The 15,040-nt window shown below is 34.4% G+C and overlaps 2 protein-coding genes across 2 annotated transcripts; one reads left to right on the top strand and one right to left on the bottom strand.

The window, feature by feature from the left end:
* Nucleotides 1–6,137, bottom strand: LOC117340289 (protein Flattop homolog). The gene is given in 6 exon segments (XM_033902056.1): nt 1–1,720; nt 1,722–1,792; nt 2,200–2,309; nt 2,944–3,079; nt 5,362–5,424; nt 5,999–6,137. Coding segments are annotated over 6 exon segments (738 nt in total). The 5' UTR covers nt 6,026–6,137; the 3' UTR covers nt 1–1,389.
* A 153-nt stretch (nt 6,138–6,290) lies between these two features.
* On the top strand, nt 6,291–14,371 carry LOC117340290 (transmembrane protein 147-like). Its single transcript, XM_033902057.1, has 6 exons — nt 6,291–6,455; nt 7,281–7,416; nt 8,291–8,427; nt 10,389–10,473; nt 11,220–11,341; nt 12,446–14,371. Exons 1-6 carry the CDS (start codon nt 6,379–6,381, stop codon nt 12,579–12,581), a joined length of 693 nt encoding a protein of 230 aa, XP_033757948.1. The 5' UTR covers nt 6,291–6,378; the 3' UTR covers nt 12,582–14,371.
* Nucleotides 14,372–15,040: the final 669 nt, after the last annotated feature.

Below are 15,040 nucleotides of genomic sequence, written 5' to 3'. Positions count from 1 at the left end.
CTGAATAAAGACATTTTATTACCAATCTCATATTTAACATAAAATTTGACTGACATATATAAACACATACAGCAATCGTCCATGATTTAAAACGAAAAAAATTCAATATAAACATATATATTATGTGTGGTGCTTTGTAGCAGTCAGTGGTTCCAGAATTCAGATTAACGACATAATTAATAACATTTAATTATAAAAATTTGCCAATTTAAAAAAAAAAACGGAAATAGAAGTAATAAGGAATAATATGCTAACAAAACATTAAAACAAATTCTAAAAAATGATTTAAATCATTTTATAAATGTTGCTACTTTCTAGTAATAATCACTGATTATAGATCAAAACATTGAATATCTACATCCTAAAGTATCCTGTACGAGGAAAAGGTTTTCTTGCCGGAAGATTCTGCCACGGAATGATATCAGTATGTTAGGTTATATGTAGATTCCCAAAATATTGTACCAAACATTCAACGATTTTCAGACAAACAAATGATATATTTTTTATATTTTCTTTCAAATGTCCAGACATTTTTATAAAACATTATCAAAAAGTTTACCATAACAAGACATAAATATATATATATCATCCAATGTGCGAGTGCATATAAATAAATTCTTCGCTGACATTGGGTGTATCTACTTCCCAAAACAATATTGGTGGACAGTTGACAGAAATATCACAGTTAGATGTTAACATATCTGGTGTGTATATAGAGATACATTGTACATACTTATGGCAACACAGAATCGTCATATATTTAAAACTCCAACCTACTGTACCATTGTGTTAATCGTTTTGATTGGTGAAATATTTACGACCTCTGTTAGCATTTATAACAGAATATTTTGCACAAAAAAAAAAAAGTATGGAAATATGTTTTTTTTTAATGATCTTTTTTTTTTGTAATTCTACAAAATGTTATGTGCTGGAATCTCCAATAAAAATTATGTAATAAAACCATTTTGAAAAATGTACTAGGGCTGATATATTTAAAAAAGATAAGATTTAATAATCAAATCAAATAGTTATTCAATATCAGAGTTCATTCCAAGAATATTCCATATTGTAAAATATTTTTATTTTTCTTTCTTTTCTATAACTTTTACCTTTAATAAGCCACAACAGCACTATTACTTTATCACCGAGATCTATACATTTTTATTTTGGGTTATCATTGATCCCAAGACTGCTAAACAAAGCACTAGATTTATAATATTTCAGAAAATGTAACTTCGTAAGTTTGAAAATATTTAGTGCCAAGTGAACATTTTTCTATTAATAAGTGACTTTTTTCAAAATTGGAAAATCTATCACTCTTAAAAAAGTTTCTTTCCTAAAGTGTAGCGACACCTGGTTGAGGTGGACCCACATCTCCTCCTGTTTGGTTTAGATACCAGGAGGAAATACCGGGGCCTCTATAGAAGCAGGGCGGGGCCAGTTGATGGGTGTGGCATAGGGCGACGCCCTTCTCGGATCCACTGTTCCTGCTACAGCTACGTTGGTTTGAGGGACGGGTGTTAGCAGCCTCTGTGGAGTGAGGATTCGGCCTGTTCCAGGGGAGGTGAGACGAGGGGCGGCAGATTGTGCTCGGGACCCTGGCTTGGGCCAATTGATAGAAGGCGTACCTGGTTTAGGGGAGCAGATAATGTCTTTAGGACTGACAGATAGTGGTTCTGGGCAAATGGCGCCAGATCGTGGGGAACCATCCTTGGCTGTGGCTTGTAGGGCAGCTGGAAGAATTCCCCGCATCAGCTTTCTCATCAATCCTCACCGGCAATGCATCAGGGATCTATTAAAATAAAATATGGTTTTAACTTTGCTCTGAAACTGTATTTTTGATATGTTTATGATAAACATCCTTGTTATAATTAAGTTATACATTATTATTGCAACAAATCATGATTATTATCATTATTTTTATCAACATAGTGAAAAGATTCTTTTTAAAAGACATTCTGTCTTTTAATTTTAACTTATTCTTATTTTCTGGCAATTGTGTATGATGTCACCCCATAATTTGTTTCATAACATCAATATTTTCATTTTTCCTTTCTGATTAAAATCACACAAGCTTTATTAAAGTTAACGAAGATTTTTATTTTTTAATTTAATTAATTTTTTTAAGTTTATGAAGAATATTTATACCAATTATGATACTTATATTTAATTCAAATTTTCAATAAAATCTTTGATTACCTTGCATTTTTTTAGTTTTCCCTTCAATATGATCTCTCCGTCGGTCTTACACCGATCTAATCTTTGTACAGCATCGAAAGTCCTTGCTGTTTGATTTGTCATAGTGTTTCCTGGTAAAGAATTTTTATATTTCAGTAGCAAATCAAAAAAAAAAAGATATATATAAAAAAGGCACAAAATAATTTCTTCAAATGAAAAAAATATATTTCAGTGCATTATATTTCAATAAAAAACCCACAATATCATGTAATAATAATTTTAATATCAGTATGCATTGTACAAAATTTCCTCTATTTACCTGTACATCAGGTATAACACAACCTAATCAAAATCTAGATGGTCATTCTCACTACGTTACATGAACATTTAACAACATCCCATACGGGGTCACGTTCTGATGACCTTGTATTTCACTTTCAGGGCAAACTGTCTGTTTGTTGATGAAATTAAAGCTAACCATTTCGTCAAAGCATGCATCTGAAGCAAACCATTTCGGCACAGCAGGTATATAGCTATATGCTATGTGGGACGAAATGACTTGAAACAAATTGACAGATAATGCAAGCTATGCACTCTAGTCATGCTAATTCGAACATATAAAATTCACTTCAAAGATTCTGGAAGTAGTGACATTTGATTGGCTAATCCAAAACGTCACCCTGTAAAGTAGTGAGAATGACCATCTTGATTTTAATTAGATTGGGTATAACACATCCACAAGCTATTCCTTTTATTCTATCTTACCTGGTATCTTAAGGGGTAAGTCCCAGGTACCAACATATGTTCCCCATGGAGATTCCCTTGACCTTTTGACCCCGGGGAGGAGGTGACCTCTATCATTGGCCTTGATCTGTGTGAAACCTTGGTATGCATTGGGTCTCTGAAACAAGAATAAAATTTCATTTGATAAAAAAATAAAAATCTATTCCTTCTGAAGTTTCTGTCTATCTCACATTTCTAAAAATGATATTTTTTCAAAAAAGTTTCATAATTTCATTATGGTAATATTATCTGTAAATTTTTTGAGCTATGATAAAAAGACATCTCAAAACATCTATTTTGTACATCTATAATCTATGGCAAGTTTCTAAACTCTTGATTACATTTAAATACAGTAAAAACAGAAGTAATGTCATGAATCCTAAGATTTTAGAGCAATGAAAATGATCACCTTTTTTTGTCAAGCCAGATGGCAGAAAATGGTCATTTCAAAACTTGGTACTGTCTATTATTCGTGAAACATATTTCTATTACGGTTAACATTTCTTAAAACTGATAAAATCAATGTAAATTAAATTCTAAGGGAACATCCAGGACCTTGTGGCAAGTTGTGCTAAATAAATTTCCTCTCAATACTGTGATCGTGATGTACATAGTGTATAATCCTGCTAAAAAATCCTTATTTGGTTTGGTTTATTTTATTTAACGTCCCAACAACAGCCAGGGTAATGACGTGCCAGGTTTTTGAGGTGGAGGAAAGCTGGAGCACCCGGAGAAAAACCACCGGCCGATGATCAGTATACCTGGCAACTGTCCCACGTGGGTTCCGAACTCACAACCCAGAGGTGGAGGGCTAGTGATAAACACAATTTTAAAACGACACTTAAACATGAAATGTTATATGATATTTGATTTAAATGAATACACTGGCTATGTGACCAAAGACTGTAGATGACTGTAATTAAAATATTATAGGAAAATATGAATCAGTTGTACATTTAAATTTAGGTCAACATTGTTAAAGTTTCATTTCAAAAACAAAAGAAAGAATGAAAGAAAAAATTGTCATATTTGTTCAAAGACCCTTCATTGGGAACTTTTTAGTTAAGTTGACTTTTTAGTAGTTTATCTGTTATTGCTTTTTGCAGCTTAGCAACCATGTAACAAACTGAATATGAAAACTCCTTGCCTTACCTGATGTTATCTCTAGTAGTGAAACACCCACCCCAATATAATGAAATGAAAATAAGATTGTAAACACACAACAAAAAAAAAAAAAAAAAGAAAAGAAAAAACAGTTTTCAAAATAGTTCAATAGAATTATGATCTCTGGCCTAATTCATACCAGATATTCATATAAGAAGTGAAAAACTACATCTGATCTTTCAAATATTTAAATGTAACTCTGTGCATGTACTGTACTAAGAATTGTTTTAGTCATGTCTTCAAATCTTTAGCTAAAATGTTCTCATGAAATAATTAAGATCATAGATAGAGTGAATGGGTTGAGGATTTGAATTGAAAAATACAATTTCTATATAGTGTGGCATTTAAAGAAATAAAACAAATTCACAATACAAACAACTATATACTGGGCACATCTATATACTCATTACAGAAACTTTTCAAAACTGTTTCTGAATGGAACAATTCTGATTTACTCACCACACATCGGTCACGTTTACTTAGATACTGTTGGAAGGTTGTCATATTTGAAGTCTAATTCATAAAGTGTGAACTGTACACAACAAACCTGGGCTGAATAAACTTAAACCTACAAAGCCTATCACTGTGATTTCCCTTGCTATTTAAATGATCTGAGCTGTGGACAAAAGATTGACTGTACCACTACGCAATATCAGGGGTGAAGGTGAACAGTTTGTGTATTAGTGATACACTGAACTGGCCATGGGAAATCTTCCATAACTAATGTAGTAATATTAGAATAGCATTACATGATCGTCATTTCTTTAGCTAGCTAAAGGTCTCTGGCTGATTATTTTGTTATGTTGCCAACCGACTGTAAACATGCAACCTGTATGCCTTTAAAGACTTTAGTCTGACAAAAAACATTTTTGAAGTTAGAACACCAGTCAGGAGTTGGATTCAAATTTCAGTTAAGAGAGTTACCACAACACAAAACCCTAAACACTCTATATGTGTTTAGACATTTAACATTTGATTGTCTTGGATAGTGATAAGATTTTTTAAATGCCACACAGTCAAAATTTGTATGGTCACCTTTAATCTCAGCAAAAGTGTATCAATTTTTCAGAGGTGCCCTCTAGCTCTTGCACTGCCAAAAGATGCAGCAAAGTTAGTGTGATGTGTCAGCCTTTGTAGTGAATGCACTTTTTTTGTATTTAATATGTGTGTCAGCATACTTGAAATAAGGTAGAGAACTATAAGGCACTTAATTATAGGATTAGCACTCTGGCTTACCACTCTGTATTGTGCAGGGACTTCCCAGTTCTGTAAAAGTTTTGGGTCAAACGACTTGTTGTACTGTAAACAGAAAATATGCAACATAAATTTCTTCATTCCATTGAAGCTTCAGAAGCAAGGACATGGTCACTGTCTAATATAAGCTTCAGTAAACAGTAAACAAAACAATCAATTTATGATATTTCATAGTCTAAAGACATTTAACGGGTCTATTTTAAGGCAGTTTGCTTCAATCAAAGAACATTAACATGCAGTTAATGATTTTATAAATATTATAAATATAATTGCAGTTGACAATTGAATATTAAAGATCAGGATGAAATGAGTTTTAGTGACGCCTGCAGTAAGTACAAATATTTTACGATCAGTCAAAATTAATTATATGTAGGAATTTTGAAACTGTGGCCCACATGCAACAATTAAATGCATTGTCCATATGTCGTTAACAATCTCCCCTTTTACATGCGTGAAGACATCCATCAATGTTTTCAATAATACTGTACTTTATGATATCGGACACGTCAAGGCAAGTCTTTATATCGGCTGCTGGCGACTGCTATGGTGAAACCACACACGCACGACAAGAATGCCGTGTTAAATAATACAATGGGTCTATTTTATTGCATTTTCTTACCTGGTTTGCACTAAAATGGAGAGCCATCTTGGTTTAAAAGAATGGGTCCTTTGTTACATCCAATCGTACCCCCCGTGAAATACTTTCCACTCAGATAATCGCCATAACACTATGCCGTTGCTAAGGGAAGTGATTCGATAAATTAACTTTTTGTTTGTTTAAATCTGCAAAATTTTGGAACTTTAAAGATTGAGTCAGTATTTGAAAGAAAGCGTTAAAACATATCTCAATAGATTATATTATAATTAATAGCAAATTTAAAAGGAAAAATAGGAATTTACTTCTGCACTACCGGAAGTAGTATTTGGATCGTTTCCGGTTTAGATTGTCACACGCGAAACATTTTTCACCGGCACATTCATAGCGATTTAGTTGACAAAATGACTCTCTTCCATTTCGGAAACTGTGTGGCCTTAGCGTATGTCCCATACGTTATTGTATACAAATGCTCTGGGTTGTAAGTATGCTTCTTACGTGTGCTAAATCAGAATCTTTCTTATTGTTATTGGGAGGGGGGTCAATTTATCGAATGAACTGGCAAATCTTGCCATAGCCCTCGAGAACATGACTTTTCTAATAAAATAGCAGTGATTTGTCACTCTTAGTCATACTGTAGTCGTCTGGATCTGGGCGCAAGGACTTTGCATCAAGTAACTTCTCAGTAGAGAAAATCGCACAAGAATTTTGAAATTTGTATTTTTCTTGTAGCACTGGTCACGAATTTCACTTATCATATATCAACTGTGATTTAACGCAGTCTGGTTACCGTAAACAGAAATGTTAATGTTAAAACTTTCAAACGAGTGTTCACACAAAGAAATCGACCAAGTATTGGCAAATGTCTATCCTGTGGAATGTGAAAACAGTTGCTAATGAGTAGCTAACCAAGGGCAAATACACAAATTTCATGTTAAAACAAAACTGAGTTCGCCTACCTTACTAAATGTAACTAGATAACACATGTGGTAATATACTTGCCTTTCACCTAGGCGGCTGAACTTTGATTATCCAATTGGACGTACAGGGTCAGCTAGCCAATGATTTACACATTGGTTTTCTCTGGGTACTCTGGTTTCCTCCCACAGTAAGAAAGCTTCATGCACTTCCATCCGGTTCAACAAGCATGATTTGTATCAATACAAGATAAAATTTATCAGCAAAAATAACTTGTTCCACATTTTTTTGTGAAATACCGGTAATAAGGTTTAAAATTACATTTATGTTTATATTGAGTGCAGTTAGTCCAAAAAATGTAAGGCAAGATAAAAACTTTCTGTTACAGAGCAGAGTACAGTGCTTTCTGGAAATGTGTCCAGGCAGGAGGAGCTTACTTGTTTACACAGCTGTGTAAAATCCTTATCCTTGCGTCATTCTTTCCATCAACAGACATCGTTCCCGGTGGGATGGATGTCATTGGTGTGAGTATTTTATCACTTTCTGGTTTAGGACTTATAAGATTTTAAATGGTTAGCTGGTAGAGCACCTCTTGGTGACTGTTCATATACAACTTTAGTCTTTACAAGGAGAAAGACTGCACACTTCTGGTTATGAATTTGATGAAGTAAAGACACATTCATGAAGAAATTGTGTTTATTATTTAATGCTATTTGATCAAACTGAATCTATCAGGGCATCTCTTAGATTCATATACCAGAGTTCAAAATGTATGAAAAATATCTTATAAATTTGAGTCATTTGATCATTACCTTGTTTAAATATTAAAGTGACTTATTTTGACTATGACATTGCGCTTTTTTCAAAGTAAGGTACGTAATAAACAATATACTTATGATATATCTTTTTGTCTTATGAACACAATGTGTATCCGTTAGACTTATAAACCCCAATATCTATGATGTATCTGTACATGGGTTCGTCAAGGTGCAGTGGTATTTTGTGTCAAAATTAGGTCACTCTGAACTTCATTTTGACCTTTGACATCCATCAAAGAAAAATATTATCCAGACTCTGTCGCCTACTCTAAAATAAGGTCACCGTGTGACCTTCATTTTCCACTTCGGCCCACATAAAAAAAATGTCAGGGCTTGACCTCCTATACATTGGGTATGAGTTCATCTTGGTTAGGCAGTGTGTCATTATCAAAATTAGGTCACTCTGACCTATATTTTTTACCTTTGACCTACATCAGTGAAAACATTTGTCTGGACTCTTTATTTCGTCTGTGCATTCTTGGCATTTAACTTCACATCCGATGGGGGAATGATATTTGCAGCATTGTTATATTAAACCTGTTCCTCTCTCTGATAATTGTTTTGTTTTTTCTTATTTTAGGAATTTCTTAAATCAACAGTAGATTTGGCAGATTTAATTGGAATTCATTTTGTAATGTCAAAAATTGCCGGGAAAGGTCAGCTAAAGTTTATGGTGGCTGGACTAGGCTGGGCAACAGCAGAGCTTCTGATGACTAGGTAGGTATATATATCATAATACAGTCAAACCTGCTCTAACGACCCCCTGTATATAACGACTGCCTGTCTATAACGACCGGTTTTAAGATTCCCCGTGAGATTTTACTTTATAACGACCCTCTGTATAGCGACTACCTGTCTAATGTGGCTAATGACCGGTGATTTCGGAACGGCGGTCGCTAATTTGTTTTCCATAGCGACCAATTTCTGTCAGCCATCTTCTGATCTCCGCAGTCATCCCTCATAAAATCCCCGGAAAATTCAGACACATAGACCCTGGCTTGATTATACAAACAAAGGACCACCACAACCCTGGCCTGAGTATATAAACATAAGACCCCTACCACCTGTAAGCCTATAATTACTGTAGCTGCCCTGGCCTGGGGCTCGGTAAGAGAGGAGTCGGTAAGAGAGGGTCACCATGCGTGTCGGTATTACATTACAACTGTGCACAGGTGGCTTCATTTGACACGGTCAGTTAATTTTGTGATAACAACTAGGATACATCACTTCAATAACAAACACTGGTCATATCTGTCAACAAGATTTACTCACAAGGAAACCAATAATGCCTTTCTTAATCGTAGCTGTCGGTACTGGCGTTTGTACTGCCGCCATCTTTAATTAGTCAATACTAATAAAAAGTCGTAAACTGACACAAATATATCCGGATTTCAATTTGGGTCAGAAAAAAAATATTTTGGTATTAAGAAGTAAGACTATAACACAAAATAATTAGTAGTAACACAAATATAATTAATTAATTAATTATTGTGTATTCTTTTTCTTTATTTATGAAACAAAGGGAGATAGTTTGATAGATACATATAGCATTACTTCAGAACAAAATATTAAAAAAAAAATATCCATAAGACCATTTTGAGTTATATTTTGTGTTTCGGTCCACAAATCATTAAATATTAAACCCTTCAGATTTATAAAGTTTATGCATTTATTTAACTTCTGACTGGTCTTCTGAATGCCCTGTTCAATGCCAATTTATATATGGCAGATTTAAGTAAATTTGTTGGTGCAATAATTTTGACCTGTCTATAAAGGCAACCTGTCTATAGTGACCGTTTTTCTGCCTCCCCTTGGGCGGTCACTATAGACAGGTTTGACTGTACTGTGGAAAAGAGCCTGAAAGATGTCAAAGTATCAATGACAAGGATAAGTAATATGATTAATGAATTAGGTAGGATCAAGATTGGTATTAAATGAATCTATTACAGTGCTGCCATTCAGATTTTTGTTGTTGAAATGAAAAGACTGAATATCAAATCAAATAAGTGTTGGAATTTATGCAGACGTTTAATGCTGTTTTTTTTGTGATAAAATTCATTTTTTCTATAAATTCTGTTTTGTACCTCCATGATCATCGATCTGTCATAATTTAATAAAACTTTATATAACAGTTTTGTTTTCTTCTGATAGCTGTACCAATGTAAATTCTGACATAGCTAGACTATAATGTCAGTCCTGATAGGATCTGTGTTTTATCTGACTTAGGTTTCCTGCATCTTAGACCGATAAAATGTCTGTGCATCCTTGGGATACATTGTAATTCAAAAATCTGCCATGCAATGTAGATGTAACAGTTGATTTCAATTAAAACTAGTATTTTATTGTGTTTAATTTATTCAAAAATCTGCCATGCAGTGAAACAGTTGATTTCAATTAACACTAGTATCTTATTGTGTTTGTATTGTAATACTTAAGGCAACTTTGTTATACCTTATGACCAAATTGAATGCGGGAACTGCTTTACCATGATTTTGTCAATTTTTAAAATGTCACGAGACTGCTAGATTTCTAAATTTTACTCTCAATTTTCGTATCTGAGAGTCCATTAGACCCTGCATATCAAAATAACAAGGAAAACCTGGATAAGAAGACATGGTTACCGACTTTGCTTGTTGGCCTGTACATGACTATATTTTTATGATGATGTTGTCCTACAGGTTTTTGCCACTATGGGTGGGAGCTAGAGGAGTGGAATTCGACTGGAAGTACATACAGATGAGCTTTGAATCTAACATCAATTTGGTGAGAATTTACATATTTACTCTTAAGCCCCCCCCCCCCCCCCCCCCCCCCCCATGAGCCCCTTGGTGAGTATTCACGTGTACTTTTAAGCTTCCCCCTCAAGAGCCCCTTGGTGCACATTTACATATATACTTTTAAGCTCCCCCCTCAAGAGCCCCTTGTTGCGCATTTACATATGCAATAACCCCTTAATGGGTACCTGTAAAATTGTATTTACATGTGTATATTTCTAAATTCCCCCCCTCAATAGCCCTCAATAGCCCCTTAGTGAGTATTTACATGTTTTTAGCTCCCTCTCAATAGCCCCTTCAACAACATGGTTGATCAGGGGGAAATGTAAGGCTAGTGTGAAGGGCTAAAGATCAAAAGGGTCACCAAGTGGGAAAAAAGGGTTTTCCACTTATTGGTTTATTGAAATGTTAGATGTTATCAACTGAAGTAAGTACTAATCAAATTTCTCAATTGAAGATATTGATATAATGTTCAAATCTTTTATACTTATTGTACATTTTGTAAAATGCAGAAAAAAATGTAGTTATCTTACAATGAAATTTATACATGTGGATGAAAATATACCTTCTTTATGGTGTTATGCCATACATGTGCATTCATGAAAAAACAGATGAGGATATCATTCATGTATTTGAAACATTACAGAGATTCAGTAAGTCAAATGGTAGGTCCCTGGTCCATTTTGCTTTATTTGTAGCAAGAAAACACCTGACATGATGTTTACTTCATTACAGGTTCACCACATCAGTACCGCCATGCTCGTCTGGTTACGAAGCAGGAGTGACCTTCAGAGGTCATTTGTACCTGTCGTACTGACCTTGTTAGCTCTCAGCTGCTACAAACCGCTGATTGTAGAGTAAGTAGTACTGTTGTTTTATTAGTACAGAAAAAAATATACAGGGTGTATAAGTCAGAAGTGGGATGTTTGAATTACAATGAGAAAACTTACTATGAACATCTTTCTGTTTACCTGGTAAGGGCAAGACTGGGGTCGTAATATACAGGTGGGCAGGTGGTTAAGGTGGCCCGACACTTTATCACTAGCCCTCCACCTCTGGGTTGCCGCGGTGGCAGAGTGGTTAAGGTGTCTTGACACTTTATCACTAGCCCTGTACCTCTTGGTTGCGAGTTCGAAACCTACATGGGGAAGTTGCCTGGCACTGACCGTAGGTCGGTGGTTTTTCTCCGGGTACTCCGGCTTTCCTTCACCTCCTAAACCTGGCACGTCCTTAAATGACCCTGGCTGTTAATAGGACGTTACACAAAAACATATCAAACCAAAACCAATATACAGGTGGCCATCGTGTACCTGAGGTCACTTTATACAGGAGTCATTATAAATAGGTTTGAGTGTATATGATTCATGATAATTATCAAGGTGTCTGTGTTGCCTGGTCTAATAATTCTTGAATGTATATTAAGAAATGTAGCAGCCAGAAGCCATGATCAGATTATGTAGCAGAATGCAGCATTTTTCATTTTTCTCAAAATTTTTGTCACCTGTCCGATATTCCAGATTAGAATTTTGTTTCAAGTACTTTGTATCTTCTTGGTGAATAGACTTTATTAATATGATGTATTTCAGGAGTTCGTCGTATCTTTATTCAATATTGATGAAGATCCTCTCTCAATAACCAGAAATCACTTCTTGATTAATAGATTTTAACATGAAATGTGTATGAATATAAGGTTTTATGTTATAGTAACGTGTTTTTAATGCTTTGTTTCTATTCAGGATATATTTTAGAAAATACATGCTAGGATAAATAACAAATTCATACAAAACATTAGTGAAAATCTTAAAAATGGAAATTATCCAAGCATAGCTTAAATACAAGTTATTAAGACTTTAAGTATACACTTTATTTATTTATTTATTTTTTTTAGTCTTGATTACATATTGAGTCAAAGACTCGTCTTACATATGGTCAAGTAAAATATACACTACCTTCTGTTGTAGGATTTTGATCCATGCTGTGGGCCTAGGATCCTGGACGCTGCTCCTGGCCAAGGCCATGTTTACTGGGTGTGTCGGAGTTATTGCCCTTCAGCTTTGCCTCAGTCTCACCGTACATGCCACAAACTCCTACTATTGAACGATGTATACACCAACTACTACAAATCTCAAAAGTCCTCTAATTCCTCCACTGCCTCTAGGAGATATCATGCGGGGGAAATGACCGTCAGACAAGTCATTGACAATACCAATGAAGTTTCCAGAGAAATCTCGTCAGTTTTGAAACACGGAATGTGATATGAATGGCCCGGATTCATTTTCAGTGTTTTGATATATGACTTTATGGAAATATTTGTATGGAGTTATCAGATTTCTGTCTAGTTGAGATGATGTGAAAATATGGCCATTTAGAAATATATTTATTGAAGCTTTAGTTCCTATTGAAGGAAAAAGGTATTATCGGTATTAAAATACATCTTTTAAGTGTCGGATCGTTACATGCTGATTTGATATTCATAGTAAAGTCAAAGAAATAATATATGAAATAGTTTGTCATGGAGGTAGATTTGGGATAGAAACGCCATTAAATTTGTATTTATTAATACAAAAGTAACTCATTATGCATCGAGAACAAAATATTTCATACATATTACATAACATTAAATCATGGTGCAATTACATGTATTTTTACAGATTTTCTACATCAGCTTTTGTAAAATATTCAGCTTTTAAATTAATATTCCAATACAGTACTGTAATTAGTGATTTTTTACAGTAAAAAAGAGGGGACAATGCATATATGTATGTATGTATGTATTTATATGTTTATATATATTTTGAGTTAGTTGTAAGACGATAGGTGTTAGGGAGTATTTATATTCTAATCTATATATAGTGTCAGTACTACATTTGTAGTTGTTCAGTGGTTGTCACGTACGAGTTTGATGAAGTATGTGTAGTGGTATACATATGAGCTATGATTGGTGAAGTGTATGTGTGTAGACTGTAATAGTGTACCTGTGTGTGACTATATATAGGTTACATGTAAGTAAACATAGGTCTGTATAATCAGTATAATGGAGGTGTGTAATGTTTTTATAACCAGTGACGCTACAGAATGTAAGGTCTGGAGTATAGTAATGGCCATAACGATACAAGGTTGACTTGTGATGTGTGAAGTACACGTGACAGTCCACGGTTGACTTGTGATGTGTGTATGTGTGAAGTACACGTGTAACAGTCCACGGTTGAATTGTGATGTGTGTATGTGTAAAGTACACATGTGTGACTGTCAGGTGTAATAAGTAATCAGAAATACCATGGAATGTATGGTCCAGAGTTAAGTAATGGCCTTGATGTAACAGTACACGGATGACTTGAGATTGGTGATGTGCATGCAAACGTATATGTGTGTCCCATGTAAACGTATATATGTGTTTCATGTAAACATATATATTTGACTCAATACATGTAAACATGTGTGACCATTTTGTAATCACTATCAGTTACCATAGTAACACTACAGAATGTCAAGTCCAGATATAAATCTATATGTGACATCTAAAAACACCATTACATTGTATAAGTGTATCATGTGTTTGATTCCAGAATCAGATTATAAGGTCTTTTTTTTATTTATCTGCCAATAAGCCCATGCCTGGTTATAACAAACCATGTCTTTTGCAGTTCATTGAAAACTCTTCATTTAACTGTCCTGCATCAAGTCCACTTCTTGCTTTGTTTAAGGACTGGTCATCCTCTGGGGCCTCTTAAGTGATAAATACGGTAATATTATAGTACTTTGCATGATCTGTTTCGACTCCTTTCTCAAAACCTGTTTTTTATCCAGCATATGATTCAATAATATGATTTATATAATGTTGATGTCTAAAATAAAATCATTTTATAATGAAGCAGGTATTTGTTAGTTATGACGTTTTTGTGTTGTGTTTGACTCTGTTCTAAAATTGTACTTGTATTTAGGAGCTTCAAATTCCATGGCAAAGTAAAAGATCTAGAGTTTATTCGATTGCATGATATAACTGTGGTCACTTGTCACAGGATAGAAGTAAAGAAATTCACAAGAAATTAAAGATTTTACTAACTTTCTGTATGTACTGTGCTTTTGCAATATCAAGTGTGCCAGCTACAATGAGGATCCCTTGAAAAAGAATATTAAGTAATGAAATCATTGATTTAAGCTCAAAATTGATTAAACAAGGGCAAAATATAAATGAGGTCCCAGAGATAGAAATAGCTATAATAGATGTCAAAACCAAAGATAGGATGATGGGGAACCTACACGTAAAGTTTGAGAAATATCCCTCTAGTAGTTTTCAAGAAATAGCGATAACAAATTTCGATTGTCAAAATCCGAATCCAAGATGGCCGCCTATCGGCCATCTTGTGTCCAGATCAGACTTGAAATCAAATCGGGACTAAGGGAACCCACAAACGGTACTTATCCAGAAAGGTGATAAAAATTGTTTACAGAGGGAAGGATGAAGGATCATGGACCACGATGCAGGCCATTTTGAATAGCTCAGCAACTGATAGTGCGCTAATAAATCAGAATAAAAAGCAAACAAGAGATCCCAG

Source organism: Pecten maximus, chromosome 13 (assembly GCF_902652985.1).
Source record: "Pecten maximus chromosome 13, xPecMax1.1, whole genome shotgun sequence".
NCBI classification, from domain to species: domain Eukaryota; kingdom Metazoa; phylum Mollusca; class Bivalvia; order Pectinida; family Pectinidae; genus Pecten; species Pecten maximus.
This window is presented reverse-complemented; position numbering and strand designations above follow the sequence as displayed.

Bases quoted from the DNA above. Each gene is read 5' to 3' on its own strand.
- LOC117340290 (XM_033902057.1), top strand. From the start codon at position 6,379: ATGACTCTCTTCCATTTCGGAAACTGTGTGGCCTTAGCGTATGTCCCA. The intron at 8,428-10,388 runs GTAGGTATATAT...GTTGTCCTACAG, and splicing joins GCAGAGCTTCTGATGACTAG to GTTTTTGCCACTATGGGTGG. The intron at 11,342-12,445 runs GTAAGTAGTACT...CTTCTGTTGTAG, and splicing joins TACAAACCGCTGATTGTAGA to GATTTTGATCCATGCTGTGG.